Below are 26,534 nucleotides of genomic sequence, written 5' to 3'. Positions count from 1 at the left end.
ATAACCTCCAAAGCTATGAGCTAAATACATTTTTTTTTTATGTATACAGTGTTCTGTCTGCATGTTTGCCTGCATGCCAGAAGAGAGTACCAGATCTCATTACAGATGGTTGTGAGCCACCATGTGGTTGCTGGGAATTGAACTCAAGACCTCTGGAAGAACAGTCAGTGCTCTTAACCACTGAGCTATCTCTCCAGCCCCCTAAATACATCTTTTTTTGTTACAGGTGTCTAGCCTCAGACATTTTGTTATAACAACATAAAACAGACCAATACATTACTAGCACATGAGCATTTATACATGTGCATGTGTGTTCATGGGTGTGGGTGAATGTGAGTACAGGTACATAAGTATATGTACACATAAAAGTCAGAGGACCACCTTGGATATTGTTCCTTGAGCGCTATCTACCTTTTGTTTTGTTTTGTTTTGTTTGTCACAAGTCTCTCCCTGGCCTAAAACATGCCAAAGCAAGCTAACCTAGATTCTCTGGCCAACAAGCCCCAGATATCTGCCTGTCTCTACCTCCCATTACTGGAATTACAAACATATGCCACACGCTCAACTTAAAAAAAAAAAAAAATTGAAAGGAAAGAGAAAAAAGACTTCTAGAGCTCAAACTAACATTCTCTTACAGACTGCTATGTACCCTGCAATCAACACATTCTTTAAGGGCAAATTATTTCTACTATATTCGTAAAACACAAGTTGTCATAAAGCATGCTTTACACCAGGTGGTGGTAGTACACGCCTATAATCCTAGCACTAGGGAGACAGAGGCAGGCAGATCTCTTTGAGTTTGAAGCCAGCCTGGTCTACAGAGCAAGATCCAGGACATAGAGAAACCCTGTCTCGGGGAGAAAACAAAACAAAACAAAACAAAAAACCACCAAGATAAAAAAACATAAAACATGCTTGACATAATCAATAGACACTTATGAAAATAAAAGAATGTCTTCTTGTTTCTGAAAGATACAGAAATTAATATAATATTCTTTAGTTTTCAAAATAAGATTTTTCAGTATCTTATAATTTGCAGGTGAGAAAAACCAGAAAATGGTGAAGCATAACTACAACCAGAATACTGTCAAATCACTTGTGTTTTTTGTTAAAACACAAGTAACTGAAAAACAGAAAACTTAAATGAAAAGAAACAAACTTACCTATTGGCACTCTACCTTAAATTTGAACTTCTTTAAAACATTAGCAATAATCCACTATTTATAATTCTACCACTCATGCTTCTTGAATGTTTATTAGTTTGCTGGATTTATTGAATTGTAAGATTTCATTCAGTGCAAGCCTACCATAGGTGGTGCCACCTCATCCATCAGCTTCAGCGTCAGGTTCTGAGCTTCGTCTCGAATTTTGTCTTTGGCATCTCCCATTCTGTCTATTAAAGCTGTGGTAACTAAAGGGGGAAGAGTAAGTATTTACAATGTCACCACAAACCATAGTTTACAAACCTACAAATAGCCACTGTTTCCATAAATAATTATGAAATTAAGTTCCTTAGTCATGAGTTCAAGTGAAAACAATGAACAAATTCCAATGTAGTATGTACAGTCATATCCACTTAGGACAGTGCTCAAAATCAGACAAACAGTATTGTTCTATTTGGAGGTATGTATGTGGTCAAGATCCATAGATAAGCAAGTAAATACTTTCCTCCAGGTTATGACAGGAGAGACCTCTGGTAGAGTGAAAAAGTATCCTCAGGAGCATAAACAGGGGTAGTCCAAGGACCTGGCAGGCTTAAGTTTCTGAACCCAGGCATAGTCAAGGGTTGGTTTTATAATTATTCTTTAAATTACATGTTATGCGTTCTTCTGGTTGGACACATTTCACAACTAACAAACAGAAACAAAAACATAGGCCTAAGTCTAGGTTTTAAAGGAGAAGTAGAAGAAATGAAATTTAAAAAAGGGATACACTTATCTAGTTTACTTACAAAAGGTGTAATGAAGGGGAGGGAGTAGGGGTGGCAGTGGGGGTGGGGAAGCCTTCAAGCCGGGTATGGAAGGAAGCACATGCTTTAATCCCAGAAATGAGGAGGCTCTCAGGGAGCAGGAGGGAGAGTTTCAGGCCAGCCTGGATTATACAGAGAGAACATGTCACAATAAAACAAAAATCAGCCCTCACAATTAAAATCATAAACATGGGGCTGGAGAGATGGCTCAGTGGTTAAGAGCACTAGCTGTAAGAGCACTAGCTGCTCTTCCAGAGGACCTGGGTTCGATCCCCAGCACTCACATGGCAGCTCAAAACCATTCAGAACTCCAGCTCCAAGAGATCCAATGCCTTCTTCTGGCCTCCATAGGTATCACATATGCAGACATTCATGCAGGCAAAAGATCCATATATAAAATATAATAGTAATAATAAATGTATTCAATCATAAACCAATATAAGTACTGTTCATGAATAGGAATATGGCTCTGTAGTCTAGTGCTTGCTGGACAGTACAAGACCCTGGGTTCTACCTCAGCACCATTTTAACAAATAAGCACCACCACATGAGTCAGCGGGCACAATGAAAATCTTTTCTTATTTTTGTTTAGATATAGTATTAACAGGAATCATTCAATATCTGTTAGACTGGCTATTATGGGAATCTCTGTTTCTTCTAAATCACAGAATATAATAGTAAAAAATAAATTACCTCATTTAATCCTTATAACAATACTATTAATTACAATACTATTAGGTAGTAAAACCAGTGTTTACTTATAATTTAGTAGTTGGGTCTCTCTCTCTCTCTGTGTGTGTGTGTGTGTGTGTGCGTGCATGCGTGCGTGTGTGTGTGTGTGTGTGTGTGTGTGTGTGTGTGTGTGTGTGCGCGCACTGGCATCCATATAACAGTAACAAGGAAAAAGACACTCTGTTCCTGACAGGTAGAATTTAACTACAAAAGAAATTCAGATATTGGACCAAATAGGGGCTCATTTTAATACTAAAAAGTACTTTAGGCCACATGTAAAATTTGATGGCATATCATATCCCTGTATCTCAGTACTGGGGTTGGGGAAGTGGAGGCAGGAAGATCCCAAGTTGAAGGCAGCCCAGGTCACACAGTGAGTTCAAGACAAGGATGGGATCTATACAGTAAAGAAGGCTCTGTCTCAAAATTAACGTAAAACTTTAGAGCCAGCTGTGGTGGCTGCTGCCTATGATCCTGCACTCAGAAGGCTGAGGCACAAAGACAGCCATGAGAGTCAAGGCCAGTCTGGGGAACATAGGAAGTTCCAGACTACAGAGCGAAATCTTATCTAAAAGCAAACCAAAACAAAAGCAATGTTATAGAACATAAACATTTAAAAACCTTTAATAACTGTAGTACATGAGCATCGTATTGTATTAAACAAAAATATCTTATTACTTCTGTACTGAAATTCTTAGTTGTGTGTACATGTGTACATGTGTACATGTGTACATATGAGCACCTATGCATGACACACATAGGCGGGAAGGTCGGAGGACAACTTTATGAAGTCAGTCCTCGTCTCACACCTTTCCATGGGTTCTGGGGATCAAACTCAGGTCAACAGGCTGCTGTGGCAAGCACCTTTACCTGCTGAGTCACCTCGCTAGCCCTTAAATTCCTTGTTTACACTTATTCTTTTGGAGACAACATTTTATTTAGTTGTACCTAATTATTAATTACAGGAGACAGTAAATTTTCCTAAACTTCAAAGTTTCCTTGTTTACCCCTCATGACTAGAGAGGAGATGAAGTAAACAGGAAAAATATAACAAGCATTTGGAACTGTCAGCAATATACACTAAAGACCTGTTCATATATGACCTGTGCATCATCAATAACTACAGTGAACACTGTGTCTTTACTAGGCACCCAGAAAAGACACTTCCACTCTGTAAGCTCAAAGAATTTAAACAAATGTATCAATTTACCGTAGACTGTGCTCTGAGGTGAAATACTGAAAACTGAAGTATAGGTGTTAGTAGTTTTCATTCTATTGGTATTGTAAAATGTAAAATTACTCTACAAGACATAAAGCTCAGAACTGAGTGTCCTGAAGACTCTGGCACCATATTGCACCATTTAGGGTTTAGACTATCTGCTAAATTTTTATACTACAAACTTTATTAAACTTGGTTACCATAAACCAGATTTAGTGATCAGCCTCAGTGTGAACAGATCACTTAAGAAGCAAGACACTGAGTCCATACTCTCTTCAGAACCGTATCTAATGCTCTAATGACCAAGCCATGTGCAAATCTCTTTTTGGAACTAGAGATGAAATGGAACAGTACTCCCAATGTTTCAAGAACACATTTTTACTTTTAATGTACAAAGGACTGATGTACACATGAATTCACAGATGTTGCAGCACACACAGGACTACACAGGTTCAAGTGAGACGGGACAGCAGCACTGAGAAAGGAAAGTGGACAGGCTTCCACCCCTAACCAAGAAGCTATCTGCAACTGACACCAGCTGGCAAAGGAAAACCTGGTTTTTTGCAAGGGACTCTCACTGGGATATTATGCACACTTAAGGGCAGGACCCATGCCCAGCAGTAGATGGCCAACATAAAATGAACTCAACGGTGTTTTTGTAGACTTCCTGTCTTATATTGCTGTGTTTGGGCATTTTTTTGTCTTAGTGGTTTTCTACTTGTCTATGATGGGTTTTATGTGTGTGTTTGTTATAGTTTTTCTCTGGAGTTTTTCTGTTTTGTTGTTTGTTTACTTTCTAAAGAGGGAGAAAGAAAGGTCGAGGAGTTGGGAGGATCTGGGAGGTTTAAAGAACCATTAGGTCATGATTTAATTTGATCCTTTCCTTTCATAAAGACTCTTTTAAAACTGCTTTATATTTGCTTTTTATTTTGTTTGGGGGAGCACATATGCCATGGCATGTGCATGGAGGTGAGAGGACAATCTGCAGTAGTTAGTTCTTTATACCATGTGGGCTCTGGGAATGGAACTCAGGTCATCAAACTGTTGACAAACACTTTTATCTACTAAGCCATTGTATTGGCCCTATACAGAATTAGGTAGTCTGTTTAAGACCTGTGATAGGATTAAACAAGAAAGCAAATTTAAGCCGGGCGGATGCCTTTAATCCCAGCACTCAGGAGGCAGAGCCAGGTGGATCTCTGTGAGTTCGAGGCCAGCCTGGTCTCCAAAGCGAGTTCCAGGAAAAGTGCAAAGCTTCACAGAGAAACCCTGTCTTGAAAAAACAAAAAAAAAGAAAGCAAATTTGAGGTACTCCAGTTCTTGAAGAACATGAAGATATACTGTCTACTCTCCAAGTCAGAAATATGTGATAATACTCTTTCAGAGACACAATCAATACTTTTAAAGGAGGCTTCCAATAAATAGGAGCAAATTAAGATCAAGTTTTCCCATCATAGCACATGAGCTCACAAGAAATAACAATTCAAGTTTTACAAAGGGTCTTCAAAGTGAAAACAACATTGACTAACAGTAACTCTGCAGAAAGACCAAAATAAATAAAAAATAAAGCAAAATAAATAAAAAGCAAAGCAAAGCTCTATGGACCCAGACAAAAGGAAGCTGTAATTCAACTTCAACTCATAATTACACATTAGAGAAGATCAGGCACACCTTATCATCCAATTTCTCAAAGTCCAAAGTATGGAACTTTATTTTTAAAATTCCCATGTATGCACTCAAATACATCCACAAACATGTTTTCAAAGTGTGGTTTTTAACATCTACTATCAGTTTTAAGCAGGACACAGACAGTAAAAAAAATCTCTCTTCAGAAGCCATCAACACTAAGGGTGGGAACTGCCAAGTAGTGATTAAAAGTAAAATCCAAGAAACCTATTTGAGAAAAGACGGAAAAGAAAAATAGAAAAATTGACATAATTTGGTGGTATACCAAACATGATAAAGTTGATCCAAGATATTTGAAAGTAAGTGTAATAATATATTGACATTGTGAGCATTAACTTAAACCACAAAAGAAAGCCACTAACAATTTAAGGTTGTATTTCTCTATGTTGCTATAAAATAGTACCAAACTCATTCATAAAGCATTCTAAAATGCACAGGAATATCACACGTGTTTAGTCAAAGCCAACTGCATCACTGTATTATGAGAGCAGCAGCTTCAAGTAGCACAATGAGCATGCAGCAAGCATATCTAACTGCTGCTCAGAGTAAAGCCAACAAACCGTGATAAAGAAACAGTACTGACGGAGGCTTCTGGGACAATCTAACCTGTCTAAAGAGACAGGAACTTTCTTCAACCTAACAATAAGAACTTGTGGGACTGGAGCATAGCTCAGGGTTAACGTTGTGTGCTTAGTGTGCAAGACTCAGGCTCCGCATCACACAAGACAAAAGCAAGGCTTTGTATTTCTGTCATTTTGCTGTAACTCACTGTTATTATATTTCATAAAATATTGGTCTGAACAGACTTTTCTCCATAGACAGTGTGAAAAATAGCAATGTAGCTGGCATGGTGGCACACGCCTTTAATTCCAACACTTGAGAGGCAAAGGAAGTAGAATCTCTGTGAGTTTGAGGCCAGCTTGGTTTACATAGTGAGTTCCAGGCCTGCCAAGGCCACTCAAAACAATAAAAAAAAAAAAACCACAGCATGTAAGTTATATTATAAATTTTGTCATTTTACAAAAAATGAGATACACTAAAAAAGATGAGCACTTGACATAAATACTTATTAACAGTATCCAGAAGGTTGTGTTGTCTTGTTGCTTTTGCTTTCTGCAGAACTGTGATTATCTATTTAAGAAGCTTTCAACTCTTTTTGAGAACACTAAAATGCTAAATGCTAAAGTGCCATAGTCTGGGCTGTAGGAGGGGGAAAGAAAAAAAAAATATATAATATATATATATATATATATATATATATAGAGAGAGAGAGAGAGAGAGAGAGAGAGAGAGAGAGAGAGGAAGAAGAGAAGAAGAGACAGAGACAGAGACAGAGAGACAGAGACAGGGTTTCTCTGTGTAGCCCTGGTTGTCCTGGAACTCATTCTGTAGACCAGGCTGACCTCAAACTCACAGAGTTCCTACTGCCCGCCTCTACCTCCTGATTGCTGGGATTAAAGGCATGTACCACTACTGCCCAGCTCAAATTATTTTTTTAATTGACTTTAATTTAATGTGTCTATGTGTCTGTGTATGCTGTGTGTACAAGTACCTTCAAAGTCCAGAAGATCACCTGGAGCTAAAATTAGAAATGGTTGGGAACAGCCTGCTGTGAGTGCTGAGAATCTAACTTAGATCTGCTGAAGAACAAGAACTTTAACCGCTGAATCATCACTCCAGTCCCCAAACTAAATGTTTTCTAAATTTACAGAAACTAATTCTGTTTAACAAAAACTCGAAGAAAAAGTCACTATATCAAACTCCACAATGATTCTTAAAGTTAACTTACCCATTGGTACATAAGATTTAAATCGTGTCGACAATCTATCCACAAAGGCACTTAAAATCTCCAATCCTAATAATGATACCTGCAAACAGAAAGAGATTTAATGAATACAAATTACTGACACATACTGTAAGATCAGTATGTATATATATATTATATATATATATATATATATATTTTTTTTTTTTTTTTTTGAGACAGGGTTTCTCTGTGTAGTTTTGGTGCCTGTCCTGGATCTCACTCTGTAGACCAGGCTGGCCTCGAACTCACAGAGATCCGCCTGGCTCTGCCTCCCGAGTGCTGGAATTAAAGGCGTGCACCACCACCGCCCGGCAGTATATAATTTTTAATATACAGCATATTACTAACATTTTTTTAAAATGAGGTTTAGCTGGGCATGGTGGCACAGGCCTTTAATTCCACACTCAGGAAGCAGAGGCAGGAAGATCTCTATGAGTTCAAGGCCAGCCTGGTCCACACAGTGAGTTCCAGACTAGCCACGGGTACACAGTCAGACCCTGGTTCAAAATAATAAAATTAATTTTTAAAATTTTAGTAAGATTGATGTATTCAGAGGTAGGCAGTCATGGGGCATTGAGTATCTACTCTCAAACAGATCAGTAGTAACAATTTGTAAACGTATAGAAAAACAGTGATAAAGCACATTTGGCAAAAATTTAGTAACTGATTAATTAGGTAATGGTTACACAGAGGTTTAGTGACTCTACTTTTCACTTTGCAATGTGTCCTAAATAAAACAGTAAGAAATCCAATAATACCTTTGATCACAAAGGAATTTCAGTTTCTGTTCAGAATGTAAAGACTGGAAAATAAAATCAGTCCTATTACAATAAGAAAAAAATATTTATCTACAAAATAGTAACTGTTCTTGAATGCACGAGAAAGCTGAGGTTGTCAAACAGTGGTTCTCATCCTTCCTAATACTGTGATCCTTTAACACGGTTCCTCATGTTGTGGGGACCCCCAAGGATAACATTATTTTTGTTGCTACTTCATAACTGTACTTTGGTTACTGTTATGAATCATAATATAATATCTGTGTTTTCTGATGGTCTTAGGCAACCCCTGTGAAAGAACTGTTCAACCCCCAAAGGTTGAAAACCTTTGTAGTATAACCAGCCAGTCTGCATCTCAAAACAAAAAAGGCATATACAACTGAAAAGTCCACAAGCAACAGGAGGCAAATGAAGCCATGGGACACGGGATAAGAAGAATTCCACTGTATTTAACAAATTGTTAGTAGCTGAGTGTGGGCTAGTATGGAAACTCTTTTTTAAGTATTTTTGAGTATTTTCTTTATTATTTTTGTGTATATGGGTATTTCGCTTATGTCTACGCACCACATGCATGCAGTGTCTATGGGGACCAGAAGAGAGTGTTAGATCCCCTTGGAATTGAAGTTATAGAAGGTTGTGAGCCAACATATGAGTGCTGGGAACTGACCCTGTGTCCTCTGGAAGAACAGTTCTTAACTGCTGAACCATGTCTCCAACCCTTAGCAAGAAAACTCTTAAATACCGAGAGGCACAGGAAAGTTCATACCCACTCTCAGACTCCAGTTTGACCCACACACGATTACTCTATAATTAAGACCCACTGCAGCTGGTGGAGGTCTTGGGGAAGACCACAGCCTATGCAGCAAAGGCATCAATGCTTCCAGTGCCCTTGTCTTCTAGGAAAGAACAGCTTAACTTGAAGTACTGAGTGAAGAAGATCCAGTACTCAATGCCTAGGGCACAGGTAAATAAACTGTAGTGGAGGGAAGGAGCTGTCTACCTCAGAACGAAACAGAAAACCATCCTCAAGCCAAACTATCCAGGTGAGGGGTTGTCTCTGATGAAGCCTCACCCGAAGGCTTTGGGCAAAGAGCCTCCAAAGACTGAATCTGGGCCAGAAAAATTAGGAGACTGGCCCCACACCTCACAATCAGGCTACCAAGAACAAGAGCATAGGGAAGAGGGTTTTACAGGAAATACGGAAGGACTAAAGCAGAGGGTTGATCAGAAATACTGAAGAAAACCCCCTATCAAACTAACCCAGAAGAACCAGAAGCAAATAGAAACCAATAGCAACCATAGCAACTACAACACACAGACCTGCTGTGGCGTGAACCTACGACCCTGAATTAAGAATCCCATGCTCTACCAACTGAGCTAGCCGGGACCCCAATCAGAAGGCCCCCAATTAGCAGGAAGTACTATTAAAAAAAAATTATGCCAAGCCGGGCGGTGGTGGCGCACGCCTTTAATCCCAGCACTTGGGAGGCAGAGCCAGGCGGATCTCTGTGAGTTCGAGGCCAGCCTGGTCTACAGAGTGAGTTCCAGGAAAGGCGCAAAGCTACACAGAGAAACCCTGTCTCGAAAAACCAAAAAAACAAAACAAAACAAAACAAAACTATGCCAATTCCCAAAATATTGTTTATAAATATTTATTTTGATTTAAAGGGGGTTGGTTATAAATGGTTAATGGTCATAGTCAACCTCTTTCTAAAGAAAAAAGGAGGATAGATAGGATAAGATAAGGTAGATTATTGTAACTACTTGTAAACTAAATTAGCAACTATCAGTTTTAGATAATTTACATTAGTATAGATTTTTGTATATTGTTACAAATGTAAAATTATTTTTCTATTCCTGTTTAATTTGTATATTGATACAAAGTCAAAACTACACTTGTCATATAGTACATATGTTCCTACTTCTGATTAAAATATTTTTGTATATTGATACAAATGTAAAATTATATTTGTCATAATGGGTGTATGTTCTACTTATGTTTAGGATATTTTGTATATTGATACAAATTAAGGATATTCTGTCATATTGCACTATACATTTCTACCCAATTAAGATATTTTTGTATATTGTCACAATTTTGAGGTCATTGTCCTTAGGCTGTACATCTGTTTAGAGACTGTTTATTTTATAATATAAAGCTTTAGTCTTTAAGCTACATAGGTTGATAAAAATTACAGGTTAATAGTCACCCATGCTTGTCAAACTCATGGTCATATTAGTTAGGTTTTCTAGATAAACAGAGATATATCTCAGATGGATAGGTAATCTTCAAACACTTCAAGGACCTAGAAAATGTGACATGTAAATGTTTTAATAACTTAGAATTCTGTTGACATGAGACACGATTGCTCCTGACAGCACCAATCTACTCCCGAGAGGATTTTGGACATCAAATTCACTATATATGAAGTTTGTCTTCTTCTTGATATAAATGGCCTACTGGGCAAAGAACTGCTCTTGCCTGCTGGACGAGCAGGACACAGGAAAAGTGACTGCTAAACCTTGCCAAGACAGGGTTGAACAGCCTTTCAAATTTTCCTGCTTCTGAAAATGGTCTGTCAGATAGTCTAGGCCAATGACCAAAACTGGATGCCCCAACACTGCAGAGAAACACTGGGTGACTGTCCAGGTAGCCAGTTGTTTCTATCATTTCTTGCATTTTTCAGAAGTCACTTGCTTGTACTTCTTGCTTACTCGGGTAATATAATTTTCTTTCTCAGGTCTTTGATGAAATTAAAAGACTAGATAGTTATAATTTTGCTTAGTTATGATAAGAGGTAAATTAGATATAAAACTTTAGATTCACCAAGATAAGATAGACAATTGAATGTTTTTCTCTAATTTTGTCCAATACAAATAGACTAAATATTGCAACTGTAATTCTTTTCCTTTTTTCTTTCTTTCTTTCTTTCTTATTTATTTATTTGTTTATTTTGTTGTTGTTGGTGGTGGTTTTTTCATGACAAAGTTTCTCTGTATAGCTTTGGAGGCTATCCTGGAACTCACTACATAGACCAGGCTGGCCTCGAACTAACAGAGATCCATCTGCCTCTGCCTCTGCCTCTCGAGTGCTGGGATTAAAGGTGTGTGCCACCATGCCCAGCCATAACTGTAATTCTTGCTTGTAACTGTTTCATTATATGTAATTTTAATATGTTGAAGTTAAAACCTTCCTTTTTGATCAGACAGAAAAGGGGAAATGCTGTGGGATATCTTTCTATATGCTATGAATATGTTTTATTACCAATGGTTAATAAAGAAGCTGCTCTGGTCTATAGCAAGGCAGGAAATCCAGAGAGACAGGAAGAAGAGGGTGGAGTCAGGAACATGCCAGCTAGTCACCTAAGAAGAACGATGTGAAAGTACCGGTAAGCTACTGGCCACTTGACAATACATAAGATTAATAGAAATAGGTTAAGTTAAGATGTAATAGCTAGCTAGTAATAAGACTGAGCCATAGGCCAAACAGTTTGTAATTAGTATTAAGCCTCTGAATGATTATTTTATAAGCTGCTATGGGACCAAGTGGGACAAAGAAAAGGCTCCAGGTACATAGACCTAACTCAACTCCTGACTAGACTGATTCCATAGCACTACACTATAAGTGTAGCAGAAGGAAAAGGTGCTACTTCAAAGATAGCTACTATTTAATTTACTCTTAAGTTTCTTGACTACTCCACAATTTTTTCAACTAGCAAGTATGAGGCACAGGAAAGAATAAAAGGTAGGGGACTAGGACCCCAGTATCAAGGGCAAAGTCAGGAATAAACAAAATACAATGTACAGATCTGAAGCGTAAGTTTAAAGCAATGATTAATGTGTTTGCAGCACAAGGTGCAGACCTGAAAAGCCTTGGATCAGTCCCTAGCAGAGGGTAAGGGGAGTGGTGACCAACAAGGACCCAAACCCAACCTTATTCTAAAATAACAATGATTAAAGGGGCTCCAAATACAGGTTAGTTGGTAAAGTGTTTGCTTATCATACATGAGGCCCTGACTTTAATCTCCAGTCCTATATACACTGGACATGACAGAGAACAGCAATCATGGAGGCTATGCTCCACAGGGAGTTTAAAAACAATTTTAAAAGCAAAAAAAAACAAACAAACAAACAAACAAACAAACAAACAAAAAAACCAGACAACATGTGTGACTAAATGAGGAATTTCAGCACACAGGCAGAAATTTTGGGAAGCATAAGCCAGCCTGGTCCACCTAGCAAGTTCCAGGGCAGTAAAGGCTACATGGTAAGAATCTCAAAAAAAAAAAAAAATTATTTAAAAAATGGCAAAAAGAGGACCAGTAAACTGAGTTCAACCTCTGGGACCCACATAAAGATGGAGAGGATGGAGAGAAAAAACTCCACAAAGTTATCCTCGGCCCTCCACATGCACACCATGGCATATGTGTATTCCCCATCCCACCAGCCACCATCCCCTCCCCGAAACACACACACACACACACACACACACACACACACACACACACACACACACACACACACACTGTCCTAGTTGGGTATCTACTATTGTGATAAACACCATGACCAAAGCAACTTGGGAGGAAAGCGTTAACGTCATCTTACAGTTTACACTGTAAACTTTACAGCCCATCATTAAGGCAAGTCAGGGCAGAAAACCAAGATATGAACCTTTGTGCATAGTGGTATATCCCAGCACTTGGGAGGCAGAGGCAGCTGAATCTCTGTAAGTTTGAGGCCAGCCTGCTCTACATACTAAATGCCAGGACAGCCAGGGCTATGTGGAGAGACCATGCTTCAAAAAAAAAAAAAAGACCCTGAAGGCAGAGGCAATGAAGAAACACTGCTTACTACTGGCTCGTTCCTCATGGCTCACTCAACTTGCTTCTCTTAGCACAGGACCACCTGCACAGAAGTGGCACTGCTCACAGTAGTCTGGACCCTCCCACGTCAATCTAAAATTAATCAAGAAAATGCCTCACAGACTCGTCTATAAGCCAGTCTCCTGAAGGCATTTTCTCAATTGACGGTCCCTCTTCTCAGATGACTCTAGCTTGTGCTAAGTTGACAAAACAAACAAACAAAAAACTAACATACATTATCATCATCATCATCATAACAGTAATACAAAAAACTTTTAAATAAATAAATATTAAAACAAACCAAAGAGAGAGACTGGGGCTGTAGTTCAATTGATAGAAATCTTGACTGACTCGTGTAAGTCCTTGCATAAGATCCCCAGCATTGCATAAAGCAGGTGCCATGGCCCATCCATAACCACAGAACTCAGGAAGAAATGCAGGATGATCAAAAAAAAATTCAGGACCACAAGAGCTGACCAAACAACAACAAAAAAAAAAGAAAAAGAAAAGAAAAGAAAAGAAAGAAAGAAAGAAAGAAAGAAAGAGAAAGAATTCAAGACCATCCTTGCCTACAAAGAAAGTCCAAGGCCAGTCTGGGTTACATGAGATCATGTCTCAAAAATAAGTAAGTAATCACTAAAATGACTGATACTCTAAGTGAATACTAAAACTAATGAGTTCAATAAAGTCCTGAGATTAAAGGCTGCTATAAAAGTCAATTGTGTTACACAGAGAAACCCTGTCTCGAAAAAACCAAAAAAAAAAAAAAAAAAAAAAAAAAAAGACATGAACCTTTTGCACTGTGGGTAGAAGTGGCGGTGCACACCTCTAGTGCCACCAGAGGCAGCGGCAAGTCTATATAGCAACTTCCAGGACAGTCTGGATAGAGCTTTCTTTAGACCCTGTCTCAAAACGAATCAATTGTGGAAATCATTGCTATGACTCTAGTACCCAAAAACCTAAAGCATGGAAATCACAAATAGAAAGTCAACCTGAGCTGCAGAATGAGACCCTGCTGCAAAAACACTATCTCTACACACTAGCATTCAAAACCCTGAGGAAACATGTTACAGTCTGGATGTCAAATGGACCCCAAAAAGTCAAGGGTTTGAACACTTGGTCCCCAGGTAATGGCACTGCCTTGAGACTGTATGGAAACTTTGGGATTATGACCTATCTAGCAGAGATGAATTGTTAGAGACAGGTCTGGAAGTTGATACCCACCTCTGGTTCTGGCTTGAACTCTAAGCTCCTTGATCCACCAGGATATGAAACAGCCATACCACAAGTTCCCATGGCCACAAACAGAACAGCCCCAGCCTCCATGCCTCCCAGACCAAGATGAACTGATACCCTTCCTCCCTGAAGAATTCTGTCACAGAACAAGTAACTAATACACCCAGAAAATATTTAGAACAGTTATAGGAAATACAAAATGCTAATAAAATAATGCAAGATGAGCTAAATAAGTTCAGGATTGGAAAAATGCAATCCAAATCAAACTCACAGCAGGATTTATTTGTTCAGAGACAAACTGGTCTTGAAATAAACAAACAAATAAATGAACAGTACACTATCATATCAATACTGAATAAATAAATTTAAAAAAAAAAACTAAATCAGGGTTGGGGATTTAGCTCAGTGGTAGAGCGCTTGCCTAGCAAGCTCAAGGCCCTGGGTTTGGGTCTCAGCTCCAAAAAAAAACAAAACAAAACTAAATCAAATTACCTGATTTCAAGACTTTATATGATGCTACAGCAATTAAGAAAGTATAGCTGGGACTGGAGAGATGGCTCAGCAGTTAAGAGCACTGACTGCTCTTCCAAAGGACACAGGTTCAAGGCCAGTTGAGGCCACATGGCCGTTCACAACAGTCCCTAACTCTAGTACCAGGAGAGTGTAGGCCCAATTCTGGCCTAAGGAACAAGGCATGTATGTGGTCACAGACATACATGCAGGCAAAACACCCACACACATAAAAGTAATTAATTTCTTTAAAAGGAAGTATAGCTATTAAAAAGAATGAACCCCGAGTTTCATAAAACAGAAGACAATACAAAATAGACAAAAACTAGCTAACTGGTATCTAACAACTATACAAAGTCATTCAATAAAGAGATTAATCTTTAAACAAATGTTGCTATAATTAGATGTCAGCATGCAAAACAAATATGCTTCAACTTACACATTATATCATTTACAAAAATTAAGCAAAAACCAGATTAAAGACATAAATGAAAATTACTTTCATTAAAAATGAAGTTATTGTTTAGCCAAACAGAGGTGATGAATGCCTTTAATCCCAGCGCTTGGGAGGCAGAGGCAGGTGGATCTCTGTTAGTTTGAGGCCAGCCTAGTCTACAGAGTAAGTTCCAGGACAGTCAAAGCTACACAGAGAAACCCTGTAGTGGGGTAGCCATTCCAGCTTTGATCTGGAAGTTCCAACCCCCATTGAGACTTCAGCAACTGTCACGCCTACAAGGCAGGGCCAAGGGAGGCGCCTGGAGACTGGAGAGCTGGATCGGCGGGCTCCCGCTCGGATCCGGGACCCTGGACTGGAGAGGTGGACCAAGCAGAGCTCCAGAGAACACCGCTGGACTGCGATACACCTTCCCCAGACCCCACGACCTACCTATCCCTTAATTTGTAAGTTACGCCATTAAATAAATCTCCTTTTAACTACATGGAGTGGCCTTAATAATTTCACCAATATCTGGCGCCCAACGTGGGGCTCGAACCCATGACCCTGAGATTAAGAGTCTCATGCTCTACCGACTGTTGGTTTTAACTTCCACCTTGTTGGAAACAGGGTCTCTTCTTGTTTTGCCTATGTGTACTATATACTAGCTAGCCAACTAGCCAGGGTTTCGCTTGTCTCTGCCTTCCATCTCCCAAAGGTGTACTAGGATTACAGATGCATGCTTTCCACAATCAGTCTTTATGTGGAGTACAGGGATTCAAACTCAGGTCTTCATACTTCTGTGGCAAGCTGTTTACCAACGGAGCCATTTCCCCAGCCCAATTAGTCAAACTCTTCCAAATTCACATATACTGAAGAAATGGAGTTTGCTAATACACCACTTGCAAAGTCTTAGTCACCAACAACCACTCATCTATAGTGGTCTGAACTGGTATGGAGGCATTTCAGCAATGACATGTTCTGTTGCAGCCGCATGACTATTGTTAGTCAGACTGGCATATATATCTACAGGTTCTGCATTCTCAGATTCAACTGACACCAGATGGAGAATATTTGGGGAGAAAACCTAAGTCTATGTTGAACATCTACAGACTTTCTTCCTTTATCATTAATCTCTGAACAACACAATATAACAAGTATTCACACTGTATTAGGCAATATGGAATAGCACACAGGAGCTTGAGGCAGGAGGACTGAAAGTATACTGGGTTACACAGCAAAGCCCTGAGAGAAAGGCTAACGCTGAACTTCACCGAAAATCACTCCAGACCAATTCTCATGTATATGCCCAGACTGGCAACATAAAGAGATAATGTTAAAAGTAAAAAGAATTAAAAACAACCTGGATGTTCATCCCACCCAGCAGGTAAATAAGAACAGACAAAATCAGTAAGCAGAGATGAGAGGTAAACCTTGACTCCTTTCTCTTAACCAAAACTGGTAGACTTGGAATAACAAAATGGCTCAGCAGGTAGAGGCACTTGCCACCAAGCCTGAGAGCCTGAGTTCAGTGCCCAGAACCCTGTGGTGGAAGCCGGCTCCTTCAAGTTGTCCTCTAACCAGCCCTGTCCCCCACCCACCCACACTCAGCAAAACATAATAAAACTGGTATACTTTAAGAATGTGGAGAGCCAGGCGGATCTCTGTGAGTTCGAGGCCAGCCTGGGCTACCAAGTGAGTTCCAGGAAAGACACAAAGCTACACAGAGAAACCCTGTCCCGAAAAAACCAAAAAAAAAAAAAAAAAAAAAACCAAAAAAAAAAAAAAAAAAAAGAATGTGGTATTTAACAGGAAATATGACTTAGGTAATACTGATATTATTGGGAGGTATAGGAATGTCAAATGGGGCCCAATAAGATGGTTCAGGGGGCCACTGGGTACAGGCATTTACAACCTGAGTTTGATTCCCCAGGACCCACATGATAAAAGGAGAGAAATGGCTCCCATAAGTTATTCTTTGACCTATACGTGGACTGGGGCACAAGTGTGCACCTAAACCACCCCCCCCACACACACACACACAAATAAATAAATAAATGGAAAATGGGCTGTGATCCTGGACTCCCAGAAATAAAATACTGGCACATTCATTAGCTGAGCACTATGTAAATGCTAGTTACTATTTTCAGTCCACTTACTATTATGCTTGTAGACAGGATGTAAATGTTATCAATCCTTAAAAGGCACACAACAGAAAGAGAGCATTCAAGTTCTTTCCTGATAATTTAGCAGGGCTCTGACCTAAGTCAAGATACTTAGGTCATCTTTTCTACAAAGTAAAAAAAGGGTACAGTCTTCTTAAAGCCATCCTATTGAATAAATGACATCATACAAATTCAGCACTTAAGACAGAGCTTCAGACTCACAAGGACAGCTTTTAAATGGATATTTTCACTTTAACAATATTTAAGGGGAAAATTTTATTAACATAATATTGCTACAAAATCTATAAGGCTTTTAACAAAACTCAAATACCAGAGTATATATCACATATATGCCCATTCCTGTGATCTTAAGTCCACAGTTATGACTTCTCCACCAGACACAAGACCTCAACCATGTACTTAATATTTTAACTTTAATATTAAACAATCTTTCCAACATAGCCTCATCAAAACCAAACTTTACTCTTTCTTCGCCCTCTGGTCTCCATTCAGCAGATAGCATGCCTATCCTACTGCTCAAGAAGGCAGTAACTCTAATTCCTGTTTCTCTCAAGCCTCACACTAACCCAAAACAAAGTCTGCAGCCGGCTTTCACATTCCACAACAAAAGTCCTACTAGACCTACCATAAATTACATCGCAGATATTTAGCTCTGTGTGGTGGTATACGCCTCTAATCCCAACACTAAGGAGGCAGAGGCAAATGGATCTCTGTAAGTTTGAGGCCAGCTTGGTCTATATAGCAAGTTCCAGACCAGCCAGAGCTACACAGAGACCCTGAGTCTTAGTTACTGTTCTACTGTTATGAAGAGACACCATGCTGTGGATACTGCTCTGCATGCTGTGAATGTGTTGCTCTGATGGGTTAATAAATAAAGTGCTGATTGGCAGTAGCCAGGCAGGAAGTATAGGTGGGACAAAGAGAATTCTGGGAACAGGAAGGCTGAGTCAGGAGACGCTGCCAGCTGTCGCCGCCGCCACCATGAGAAGCAAGTTGTGAAGTACCGGTAAGCCACAAGCCACATGGCAATTTATAGATTAATAGAAATGGGTTAATTTAAGACATAAGAACTAGATAGCAAAAAGCCTGCCATGGCCATACAGTTTATAAGTAATATAAGTCTCTGTGTGCTTACTTGGGTCTGAGCGGCTGCAGGCCCAAGCAGGACTGGAGAAAACTCCAGCTACAACACCATGACCAAGGCAACTTACAGGAGACAGCATTTAATTGAGGGCTTGCTTACAGTTTCAGAGGATTAGTCCATGAACATCACAGTGGGAAACAGATGTGCATGGCACTAAAACATTAGCTGAGAGCTTATATCCTGACCCCAAAATTGGGGGAAACAGAAAATTAGGCTGGCATGGGCTTTTGAGACCTCAAGGCCCACCCTCAGTGACACACCTCCAAGATGGCCACACCTCCTAATCCTCCCTAAACATTCCACCAACAGAGGATTCAGATATGTGAGCCTAAGGGGCCATTCTCATTTCAAGCCACCACATCCTGTCTCAGAAAAAAAAGTCCACTTCTCAGCACTGCCACTGCTACCAAACCTTGGGCTTTTTGTTATTCCTTTACTTTCCAACTAAAGGACTGTCCCTCATAGAAACCCTCTACCACATTGAGAATACGATCAGACATCCTCAGATATACAGTGAGTTTAAGGCCAGCCTAAGCAACGTGAAAATCTGTCTCAAAAAAAACCAAAAAAACAAAAAACCAACTGAATCCTGTACATCTGTATATCCATTTAGCAGTTAAGAGCACTGGCTGCTCTTCCAGAAGACCCAGATTCTATTCCCAGCATCTACAGGGCAGTTTACAACCTTCTAGTTACAACTCCAGTTCCAAGGAATTCAAATGCCTTCTTCTGGCCTCTGTGGGCACCAGCCATGCACACAGCACTCAGACATACGTGCATGCAGAACATCTACACACAAACATAAAATAAATAAGTTTTAAAAAATTAAAAATAAACCAAGAATTGTGGCACACACCTTTGACCCCACCATAGGAGGGGCAGGGGCAGACACAGGCAGATCTCTATGGATGTAAGGATAGCCTGGTCTACACAATGAGTTCCAGGCTAGCCAGGGCTACATAGTAAGAAGTGAGATCTTGTGTGAATAAATAAATAAATAAATAACAGGCTCATTACAATAGAATGCCCTCTTTCTAACAATATTAGAAAAAAAATATGCTAAAAAATTAAGCACTGAGGACAAGTAATTCCTAAAGGAGAGAAAACTGAGTGACCTGTGCCCTTGAGTAGAAAAGGCACAGCATCTAACAGCAGAGCCAAGGAACTGGCACAAGGAAGGAAGACAGGCAAGTGGCGTCCAACGTGGGGCAAGAGTTTCCACCTAAAACCTGAGAAAAAAGATTCTAAAACGGAGCTAAAAACAGTTCCTAGTTGTCTCTTTTAAGTTAGTGGCAGCCTGCCGGTTTGAGCTACTGGCGGGTTCCTAGCGTGCGTGCATGCTCGACCTGCAGTATGGTGGGAATGAGGCCTCTGCAAGTGGCACATTAAGCTGTGTGGTGGATTTAGCCTTTGCTAGTACAAAAAAAAAAAAAAAAAAAAAAAGGTTTCTGGGCTACACGCTGCTTTGATGGAAGCATAGACCCACTATTTCTGAGAGTTGATGGCTCCCAGAGCTGGCGGAAAACGTATCACTGCCATGTTGGGAAGCTGAAGTGGGCGGAGCCAGCAGCGCCAGCGCTGTTTCAGGCTTAGAAGGCTGCAGTTCAAAGCAATAGGCTCAAGCTAATATAAAAAAATAAGCCACGTAAAGATGGCTACCACACAAAGAATCTGGATTATGTTCTCTTTGATATTCGTAACTAAAGAAAAACATTTGATTACAAAAGCTGTTGAGTTATGCCAAAATGTATATTTTAAAGGTACCTTGATTTCAAAATTTGAATGTAAGGATATGTTGCTTTGGAAAAGAGTCTCTGCTTTTGTTCCCACAGAAAGCCAGAGGCTATGGATTTGTTCCAGATTAAGACACATCAGGTTTGACCAGCCAAGACCCCCTGAAAGGTGACACCAAGGCCCAGATGATCCAACATCCAGAATGGTTTCAAGGCAACTGGCTTAGACGATACAGCCTCACGGACTACTCCATGATCCTAAAATTTTCTTTGTTTCCCCAGAAGATACAGCGCCCCCCTCCAGCAGGAAGTAGTAAGAGAAGCTATGCCCAAATTCCCAAATATACCAAGCTGACTTTGGAGATGTGTAAAGGTTAAAACCTTCCTTTTTAAGAAAAGAAAAGGGGAAGTGCTGTGGGATGGTCTGTATGTCAAATGTGTTGCTGATTGGTCAATAAATAAATCACTGATTGGTCAGTGGCCAGGCAGGAAGTATAGGCGGGACAAGGAGGAGAAAAAACTGGGAAGTGGAAGGCTGAGTGAGAGAGACACTGCCAGCCGCCACGATGAGAAACAGCATGTGAAGATGCCGGTAAGCCACGAGCCATGTGGCAAGGTATAGATTAATAGAAATGGATTAATTTAAGCTGTAAGAACAGTTAGCAAGAAGCCTTCCAAGGCCATACAGTTTGTAACCAATATAAGTCTCTGTGTTTACTTGGTTGGGTCTGAGTGGCTGTGGGACTGGCGGGTGAGAGAGATTTGCCCTGACCGTGGGACAGGCAGGAAATCTCTAGCTACAGGCAAGTTCACCCAACTAACAGAAAAGAGAGACCAGTGAGCAGTGCCACCAGAAAGTGTTTGGATAGCGCAGTAAGAGTGCGGGGCCCTTCCAACTGCTCAAGCGGTCTCAGGCTACAGCATCTTGTGAGGAACATGGAAAGAATGTGTGAACCTCAGGCGCTTCCCTTAAGGATTCTAACCAATTAACTGGAAGCTCAGACATGACAGAAACTTGGGATACTGTGGTGTCACAACGGACAAACATCTGAAGGCTGCGAAGGCTTGAAGGCAATCCTGCGGTCAATATGGAGAACGCAGCAGCACATCAGTTTTCACTGGAGAGGCTGAGCAACATCACTAAAGGGCTGACTGCCCACAACAGCCAATGCTGCAACAGCATAAACCAGCCATGCTGAGTACACATATGCCTTTCTTACACAGTAATGGTACCTAGCTAATTTCTTCAAAAGAAATTAATACTTCCCAATTGGTAACCTTATTTTAGTAAATATTAACTTTTCCCAAACCTTTTTTTTTTTTTTTCCCAAAGACAGGGTCTCATTATATAGTCCAATTTGGCCTCAAACTCACTATCTAGCTCAGACTGACCTTGCTCTTGGGATCCTCCTCCCTGAGCCTTCCAAGTGGGACTTTATTATAGGCATGTGTCACCACAGCTAGCTTTTCTTCAAACTTTAAAAAAAAAAAAAAAGTAAGAATAAAGAGAAAATATGTAACGGAACATTAAGGTGCTGAGTTCTCAAACTCCATTACCTTTAGGGGAAACATTTTCTTCAGTGATGTAGCCACTAGTAAGATCCCATGCTACTGTAAATTAAATGAATCGGTGAGCTTAATGAGGGTTACTTAAAGGAGCATAAGCGAGGGGTCCTTTACAGTAGCATGGGATCTTATGCTCCTTTAAGTAACCCTCATTAAGCTCACCGATTCATTTAATTAAGAAAAAAAAAGGCATGAAAGAAGAAGGGAACTATATGGAAATAGCAAAAGTAGGAAAATAAAAGTAATGGGTGGTGAATGTGAACAAAGTACATTATACACATGCATACATGAAAATGCTACAATGAAGCCCATTACGTATAATTCATATTATATGCTATTAAAACTTTATTTTAAATCTTGGTAAAGGTCTAACCTTCCTATAATTTGTACAGTCCTCACTATTAAATCTGCATAATTGTAGGGTTTGTTTTCTTGTCTCTATAGATGAAAATTTCAAAGTACAGCCTGTTCACTGGATATATTACTAAAAATGTTCCATCCAAGGGAAGTTCCCACCCGATTTTAAAGCAATACTGCCACCAGAAGACTAAAACGAAAAGTAACTGCTAACAACCCCGGAACCGGCTAATTACAGAATATTTCCTTATCTCCATCCGTGGCTACGTTACAAACTGATAGTAAATGGTTTCAAATCTGAGTCCGTCCCCAACTGCGGAAAAACAAGAGGACAAATGAGCGTTCAACCGCTTTCTGTTGTCAATTAAGAGAAAAGCAAATAAATAACGCCATGAGACAAGCAGTCCTTTCGTGCGAAGGACCTGAGTAAGCGCTAAAGATACTTTTGAGAGAAGACACAACCTTCATGTAAAGACTACGAAAGAAAAAAGGCGGCGAAAGGGAGAGGGGAAGAGGAAAAGAGAGGGAGGGAGAGGAGACAGAGAATAGGAAGGGAGGGAGGAAGGACGGGAAATGGAGAAGGAAAGACAGAGGAAAGGAGGGGGGAGAGAAGAAGTAAAGAGAAGGAGGGATTGGAGGAGGGAGAGGAGGGGGAGAGAGAAAAGAAACTGGAGATTAAGTAAAATAGAAATCAATCGGAAGAGATGAACTTGACTGGCCAACTTCACGCCGCATCCTAACGCCCTGCCTCGGCGCAGGCGTTACACAAGGCGTGTACAAACCGTACAAAGTCTTCAAGCCTTTGGCTGCAAATTATCACTTTGTAAAGCGCCAAGCCGCTCCGCAACGTGTCACGGAACCGCCGCCTGTAGCCGTACCCCAAACCCGGAGAGCGAAGCCAGCGCGTCCCCGGACCCCCGCGGCAGCGCGCCAGGGTTAAAGAGCCGCGGCGAGGAGCGCGCCCGCCCGCCCCGGCCGCGCGCCCGCCCGCCCCGCCGCTCACCCGGTAGTTGCTCGAGCCCACCCAGCCGGTGAGTGCGTCCACGGTCTTGGCCAGGCGACTCGGGTCGTCCTCCAGGTCTGGGATGGCGCCGGGCGCGCCGAGGTGGAGCAGCAGCTCCTCGCCCGCCTGCAGCCGGCCGCTCACGTCCTTCTGCAGCACTTGGGAGCTGAAGTACTCGGCGCCGCGGGGCTCCATGGCCGCGCCCGCCGCCCCTCCGTGGCCCCTTAGCCTCCAACTTTCCTCGCAGCACCGCCCAGCCGCGGCGGTGGGGCCTCCGAGACGCGCTCGCCACCCGGTGACGCCGCTCCCCGGGGCACGGCGGCCGGCGGGGGAACCCCCCCCCCCCAAAACTAGTCAAACTCGGCGCCCCCCGGTCCCAGCCCCGATTCAGAGGCTGCGGCTGCCGCCGACGTCAGCGCGTGCGTGACGTCAGAGCGACGCGCCCGCGGAGCTGGCCTCCCGGCGCGCCCCGGCCCGGCGGGGGCTGCGGCCTCTGGCGCTCCCGAGGGAGGGAGCGGTGGGCGGTCGGGGTCGCCTCGGTCTACTCGCGTGGGCGCTCCCTCAAGTCCCCTGTGGGGATCCCGGAATCTCCGGCGATTCGCTCCGCTGCCGCCATCATCAGTACTAAAGGAAAACTTTCTGGTACTTGTTCTCTCCCTGCCCCGCCCCTGCCGTCTTTTAAAACCGGAATACACGGTTCGCCTTCTTCCTCGGCGAAGACTTGGCTGACCCTGCCCGCAGCCGCCCCCACAGTCGCTTGGAAGACTTTCTGTTTCTAGTTGATAACGAAGGTTTTGCCAGTGGATTCACATTTCTGTTAACACATTGCCACGTCCCACCCCCACCCCCCAACTCCGGGAAGTTCCCACACCGCTGTAGCCCACTAAGCACGTCAGCCCTAAGCGATTCCAATTTGGTTTTTGCTTTTGTTGGGGTTTGATTTTGTTACTTTTCTTTCTTTATTTATTTTTTATTTTTTGGACAGGGCCTTGTATAGTACAGGCTGGCCTCGAACTTGCCCTGTAGCAGGGGATGGCTGGGATACAAGCCTGAGCCACAAAACTCGAGTTTTGTTTTGGGACGGCTGGGGCTGTTATTAGTAAGATTTTTTATTTTATGTATACATGTGTGCACACGTGCCTGCTTGCAGAAGTCAAAAGAGGTATTTGGATCTCCTGGAACTGGAGTTACAGGCAGTTGTGAGTCACCTAATATGGGGGCCAGGAACCGAACCTGGGTCCATCAGCAAGAGCAGCAAGTCCTCTTAACTGCTGAGCCATCTCTCCAGCCCAGTGTTGTTGAGAATAGGATTGGCTGTGAAGCTCCTGCTAGGCCGGAACTCTTGATCCTTCTCCCTCAGGCTCTTACATTCTAATTTTATTTCTAACATGATAGGATAATTTTCCCTTTTGTAAATTATGTAACTTCACACTGTTCTTTTTCCTTTCCTTCCCCTCCCCTTTTTCTTGGACCCTGGTGAAATTTGAGGTACATCCCTAAGGCTCAATCTGCTGTAGTCTTTGAGTCTAACTTCTTTCTTGTAGCAAAGTGTTGGTATTTCTTTCCATGCAGTGAGTATCTTATAAGTCTCTTTCTTCTTATGACTTAGTCCTTTTCCTTTGTACTCTGACTTGTTGAGCCATTCATCTAGCAATAGACATCTGCGTTGTTTGCAGGTTTTCATAATTCTAGGTATATGCACATGAGTTTGAGTGCCCTTGAAGGCAGAGGCATCAGATCCCCTGAACCTGGTGTTACAGGTAGTAAGACAACCAATGGGGGTGCCAGGAACCAAACTCGGATCCTCCGAAAGACCAGTACTTGCTCTTAACCTCTGAGCCATTTCTCCATCCTGCTAGGAGATAAAAATTTTTAGGACTGGGATATTGACATTGTTTACCTAGCATGCACAAATCTCTGGTTTTGACCCTCTGCATTGCATAAAGCCAAGTATAGTGACAAGGACCTATAATCACAACATACAGGAGGAGTTACAAAAATCAGGCGTTTAGAATCATCCTTCACTGTGTAGTGACTTTGACACTCCTCACCCTCTTCCATGCAACTCTGCTTAAAAAATAAATAAATAAATAAGTCTTGAAGGGACTGGAGAAATTGCTCAGTGGTTAAGAGCACTTGTTCTTGCAGAGGACCCAAGATTGAGTCCTGGCATCTACATGCATCCCAGGATTGTATGTAACTACAATTCTAGGGGATCTAGCACCCTCTTTTAGTCTCACTGGGCACCAGGCAAACATACAGTGCATATGCAGATATGCAGGAAAAACAGTCATACACATAAAATAAATCTTTAAAAAAAAAAAAGAAAGAAAAAAGTATGCTGGGCAGTGGTGGCACACACCTTTAATCCCAGCACTTGGGAGGCACAGGCAGGCAATCTCCATGTTCAAGGCCAGCTGATCTACAGAGCAAGTTCCAGGACAGTCAGGGCTACACAGAGAAAGATGGGGGTGGGGGTGGGGTGAAAAATGCAGAGAAATAAAAGATGGAATTTTAGGAAAGAAAATGATATACTGAACATCTTTTCATGGTCAGTCACTAAAGTGTATCTAGTAGCATGTGTCTATTTTTAACAAGACTGGAATGGCGTATTGAAATACTAGAGACTGACTTCCTGACCTATTTGTTATTTGTAAAAATAGTGGAAAGTCTGAGTAAGTTTTGTTCTAACAGGAGTTTATTGTCCATATAAAAGCTAGGAAAGAAGTGACCACGCTGCTAGTTTGAAGTCATGTTTTCATCAAGTGTCCGCCAAGAAAGCCATTGTGTTCTGTCCTGGGTGGGGTGGAAGAGAACAAAGAGTGACTGACCCCAGATGTGCCCAGCCCAGCTGGAAGCAGCACAGCGGCAGCACACGGGGAAGTCGCTGTGCTGGGGCCAGACAGTAGGATTCTCAGCAATAGCAATAAAACGAGTCAGTGAGTACAAATCCCAAAAACATAACGTTGAACATGGGCACAAAAATTCAAAATGTGCTTATGAGGAGTATGTGGTGTCGTTACTGTTTGTAATTTATACCTAGAAAAAAGAAATACAAGGTTAAGGAAAGGAACTAAATTGGTAGGGGGAAACATAATATAGTCTACTCACTTCAGGGTTACCCAGAGAAATATAAATGTGAACTTATGTATAATTTACATTTTTCTAACAGCCACAGGTCAGGGGTGATTGAGCAGTGGTGCATGCCTGTAATCTCAGCATTCAGGGAGGCAGAGACAAGGGCATCTGGAATTTGAAGCCATTCTGAGCTACACTGTAAGAGTCTCCCCAGCTCCACAGAAAAGGATGTTGCTT

General features: G+C 41.4%; 1 protein-coding gene across 27 annotated transcripts in view; it reads right to left on the bottom strand.

Moving 5' to 3' along the window:
- Clasp2 (cytoplasmic linker associated protein 2) overlaps positions 1-23,521 on the bottom strand; it is a 190,388-nt gene extending 166,867 nt beyond the window's left edge. For 6 of the 27 annotated variants that reach the window (XM_052722747.1, XM_052722783.1, XM_052722763.1 and 3 more), the window contains exons 1-3: positions 23,220-23,518; positions 7,396-7,474; positions 1,308-1,411 (exon numbers count right to left, since the gene is read on the bottom strand). In XM_052722747.1, coding sequence (XP_052578707.1) covers positions 1,308-1,411; positions 7,396-7,474; positions 23,220-23,414 — 378 coding nt within the window. In that variant the 5' untranslated portion in view covers positions 23,415-23,518. Of the gene's footprint in view, positions 1-1,307; positions 1,412-7,395; positions 7,475-23,219 lie in introns of all 27 variants that reach the window. The other 21 variants (XM_052722846.1, XM_052722791.1, XM_052722870.1 and 18 more) reach the window with 6 other exon arrangements.
- Between the last annotated feature and the right edge of the window lie 3,013 nt (positions 23,522-26,534).

This window comes from Peromyscus californicus, unplaced genomic scaffold (genome assembly GCF_007827085.1).
Source record: "Peromyscus californicus insignis strain IS unplaced genomic scaffold, ASM782708v3 Scaffold_11__1_contigs__length_118956290, whole genome shotgun sequence".
Taxonomy (NCBI): Eukaryota; Metazoa; Chordata; class Mammalia; order Rodentia; family Cricetidae; genus Peromyscus; species Peromyscus californicus.
This window is presented reverse-complemented; position numbering and strand designations above follow the sequence as displayed.